Source organism: Sinocyclocheilus rhinocerous, unplaced genomic scaffold (genome assembly GCF_001515625.1).
Source record: "Sinocyclocheilus rhinocerous isolate Xijiao unplaced genomic scaffold, SAMN03320098_v1.1 scaffold887, whole genome shotgun sequence".
NCBI classification, from domain to species: Eukaryota; Metazoa; Chordata; class Actinopteri; order Cypriniformes; family Cyprinidae; genus Sinocyclocheilus; species Sinocyclocheilus rhinocerous.
In genome coordinates, this window is record NW_015634028.1 from 75,136 (window position 1) to 79,803 (window position 4,668).

A 4,668-nucleotide genomic window follows, 5' to 3' on the forward strand; every position below is an offset into this window, starting at 1 on the left:
TCTTCAGAGACAATGATATCATAATGCAAAGCACACTTTAACCTTTTAAAGCACATAATAACACACATACTAGGCTTAGTAATCAGTGTCAAATACTGATACTGTAGCGTACATATGTGTAATTCATGCTGTCATTAGCCTTCTAGAGACACCAGAAGACACAAGGAAATGTCAGAGTTTAAAGGGCCTCGTGTAGACCAACAGAGTATTCAGATTCAGGTATTGCATTTATTTGTTCATTTATACAGAAAAACAGGTTGCAATAATATATTTAATCATTTTGGAGTCCTTGCCATTACCCTTTTTTTAGTATTGATATGCAGAAAAAACAATACTGTAAATATCTTTGTGTTATATATATATTGTATGTGTGTGTGTGTGAGTGTGTCAGACTGTGTGTGTGTGTGTGTGTCAGACTGTGTCTGTGTGTGTGTCAGACTGTGTATGTGTGTGTGTCAGACTGTGTGTGTGTGTGTGTGTGTCGTGTGTGTGTGTGTGTGTGTGTGTGTGTGTGTGTGTGTGTGTCAGACTTAGACTGAGATTAGTTAGTGTAGATTTAAGCATAGAGCAGTCAAAAAATGAAATTATTATCTGGACTTAATTTTATTCAGAAATGTTTTTATGCAAAGTTTAATTTATTTAATTCAAATTAAGTCATGGGTCAACACACTTTAGTTGAATTAGTTCAAATTAATGTATGTTTAAATTAGGTTTGTCAAACTAAATTGTATATATATATATATATAAGGTTTAATTAATTTTCCTATGTCACTATTATAAATCAGTTGTCTCGGTATTTTTGAATTATACATGGATTCAAGAAAGTGCTGAACTCAAATGCAATAGATGACAAATACTAGGATTTGCAAACACATTAACATGTACTTAAATCTGGGTGTATCAGCAGCTAAGTGCCGGAGGCTTGGAATATCAACGCACGCTTTACGCACACATCCCATCTCTCTCTCTCTCTCTCTCTGTCTCTCTGTCTCTCTCTCTATATCTCTCTCTCTCTGTCTCTCTCTCTATATCTCTCGCTCTCTGTCTCTCTCTCTCTCTCTCTGTCTCTCTGTCTCTCTCTCTATATCTCTCTGTCTCTCTCTCAAATTCAAATTCAAATTCAAATGAGCTTTATTGGCATGACTTGCACAGTATTGCCAAAGCATTGTCCATTACATGAATAAAGAATAAACGATTATATAATACATAAACAAAACAAGAAAAGATCTGTAAAATAATTAGGTAAATAAGTACATGTGTACACAAACAAAAAAAAAACAAGAAAAATATTAAAGACATTAAAAAAAATAAATAAATAAATTGCACAACAGTACATGTAAGAAATGCTTTTGCTTCAGTTTTGTCCACTGGCTGACAGTCTTAGTTTGTGACAGGCTGATACATATCTTGCTGCTGTTGGGATCATTTTGGAATCTTCCCCTAAAATGTGACAATTTTTATGTATTTGGTAATGCCATAAAATGTGGTTTAATTTGTTGGAATTTGGGGAAATATGCAGCTCTAATGTTGTGATAGTAATCACAGTGCAGTAAGAAATGTTCCTCTGTTTCCAGCTCTTTCTGTGAGCACAGTGAACACAGTCTCTGTTCTCGCGGCTGCCATCTCTGTCTGTGTCGTCCTCTCTCTATAGCCAGACAGTGATCACTCAAGTCTGTATTTTGTCAGTGTCTTTCTTAATTTGTGATCTTTTACACAGCTCAGGTATTCTGCTGGTTTGTAGTCTCTTTTTAGGTCTAAATACAGCTCCATCCTCTCTCTCTCTCTCTCTCTCTCTCTCTCTCGTAGAGGTATTTTATGATCGTCTAGTGCACATTTGGTCAGATTATATGGTTATTTATTGTATTTGCTTGTGCTTGTCTGTTTTCATAAATGCCTGATGATGGTGGCTTCTTGCTACTTTTCTGAAAGTTTTTCTTCTGAGATTATCTTCCAATTTCATAATCAAAAATCACTCACATTTGTTTAACTAATACTTCTGCAAGATAATCTGACATAAAAGCTTACACTGCTACGGCAATTTATTTCCAAGACCGCATGTGCTTATTGTGTGCTTATTAATAAACATATTCAGTATTACATTCACCATACTGGGGGGGAAAAAATGAAACCTACTTTTAAAGGATTGTTAAGATTTATAATTAATATTCATTATAGCATTTTAATTTAATTTAACCCTATTTCTCATTACGAAAACAACAAATATTGATATATTATTAAAATGATAAAGTATTTATTTATTGATTATGGTAGTATTTCTGCAATGCCTTTAATTTACGCTGATTTAAATAATAATAATAATCATCATCACAGCTTAGGCTGGTTTTTGATTTTTTTTCAGCAGGGGTTACAATCCCAAAAACAGGCTTAATTTTACTTTTTAATTAATTTACATGGCACTTTAAGGACGTAGTTTCGCCTTTATGATCATGTGATCCTTCATTTTGAAACTTGATGCAATTTATTTGAGATGGCATTACCTGTATTTAAAACTAAAGGGACATATTCCTTACATATGTAGGCTATTCCTTATCCTTACATTAAGTCTGTTTGTTTTTACACATTTTAGAAACATGTAGCTGCTGTATTTTCAAGGTAACGTTCAGAGAGCAGCGGAGCTACGAAACAAACGTCCTGAGATTTCCTCCAATGGCGACAGCGAGCGGAAGCACGTGGGTAAACAGGAAGTGGTTTCGGCATTTGGCGGGTTGAGAAGAGAAGACGTCCAAAAATGGCGGGTGAGTGTGAAAACCGTCTGTGTTTTGTTTGTGCTGCTGTTATTAAGCGCGTGTGTTTATGAGCTGTTATGAGCTCGAGCGGTGGAGCTGCGCGCTGATGTCTGAGAAACAGAGCTTTAGCTGCGGCTAAATGCTAATCATCACAGAGATGAACAGCACACGTGTGTTGTTTACACGGCTGTCTGTTCGTCTTTTATGTCAGATTTTCTACCACACTCGAGATACCACACAGATAAAACATCGCACATCAGGATGATCAGACGGGTTGCAGCTGTGTGCAGTGTAGCGAGCATTAGATGCGTTCATGCTTGTCTATCTGAGATCAGAGTATATCTATAGGATCAATAGAAGTAAAGATACATATGTGTAGAAAGATGGAAATAACGTTACTTGTGATTAAATGGTTAACGTTATATACATGGATACACTTGAGTTTAAAGCATAAGACCAGTAATGCAGATTCTTCTATTTAGCATCTTATAGCATTTATTTTTTAAGCAATTTAACAAGTCAGTAGTTTAAAGCACTCAAGCTGACATGGACAAAACCTGATGATCATGTTTTCCCGTATGATTTGAGATGGTCCAAAGAGCAATGCTAGAAAATCTGATTTTCTGTACAAAGAAGTTCACATGGTCAATATGAGTTATGTTATTTAATGCAGTGACATTTAAACCCCACTCTATGCGCATATTGTATTGTATCGTACTGTATTATTTTCATTGTGTAGCTGATGACAGAAATGATAGTTTGGACATTTTACTTGTGCTGTTATGATTGACATGTTTCTCTGTGTCTTTCCCACAGCTGTGAATGACATGGAGAAGAAACTGGCAGAGTATAAATGCGACACTAACGAAGCTGTATGTCTGAAACTAGGTAAATCATTAATCATCACTAGAAATTAAAAATGGTTAATAAAGCAGTAGACTGAATCTGAACATTCTGAAGTTATCATTTAGTACTATACATTTTATAAAAATCATCTGTAGTATCTTTTTTTTATTTTATTTAGAATGCATTTGTCCTGCAGATTAATATAATTCAACATGAAATTAACCCTATTTTTTATTGATTGATTGCACATTTCCGGACTTAGTTATGCACGATTCATCAATGCATGTCATTCCAAATAAAAAATTTGACCTTGTAGTCTTTCATCAAAAGCTAACGTGTTCGTCATCTGAAATTGCTTTTGTTTTCTGGCGACGTCACATCGGTTGTGAATAGTTAATGTTGACCAATAGCTAAACAGCTATTTATGCACTCTTTGAACAAACTCCTATTTGATTTGACTCCTTACTGATATGTAATGCCCACCTTCATATTATATAAATTCAGTCTTTTGTCTGATGTAGTGCGGTTTCCAGAGGATATAGATGATGAAAGCACAACATTTCACCCCGAGTACAGTCATCAGCTGTTTGGAGATGAGTATGTATCACACACACCATGGCATATAATATACTCTTGTGCATGTATATATTTACTAGAGGTCGACCGATTCATCGGTTTTGCCGATTAATCGGCACCGATAGTTGATTGGCGGAACTATCGGTTATCAGCAAAAATCAATGCCGATAGTTTTCCGGGTTGCGTCCGTTGCTGGAGTGGCTGAGAAGGGTCCGCTGCCATTATACAGTACGAGAGCGGCCTCTAGAGGCGGAAATCACTTAACAGCACGTGTTGTTTGTTTTGACACGTGACACTGCGCGCTGCACAGAGCGGGAAACTTCAAACTCAAAAGAAAATCCTGCCGCGGAACAGAGCGCCATTCACATAGTTTTCCATTAAATTACATTATATTTGTCCCAAATCATTGTTAATGTACGTAATGACTTCACCCTAGGCTATGAATTATGTATTGTGCTCTTTCTGTGGCTCTAATACAGTCTTTATGCTTCATATAGAG

The 4,668-nt window shown here is 35.9% G+C and overlaps 1 protein-coding gene across 1 annotated transcript in view; it reads left to right on the forward strand.

Annotated features, from left to right (window-relative positions):
- Positions 1-2,664: 2,664 nt before the first annotated feature.
- The window catches only part of hat1 (histone acetyltransferase 1), a 26,746-nt gene continuing 24,742 nt past the window's right edge, over positions 2,665-4,668 (forward strand). The window contains exons 1-3 of the mRNA XM_016559113.1: positions 2,665-2,756; positions 3,564-3,635; positions 4,115-4,190. Of these exons, the coding sequence (XP_016414599.1) occupies positions 2,750-2,756; positions 3,564-3,635; positions 4,115-4,190 (155 nt within the window). The 5' untranslated portion in view covers positions 2,665-2,749. The remainder of the gene's footprint in view (positions 2,757-3,563; positions 3,636-4,114; positions 4,191-4,668) is intronic.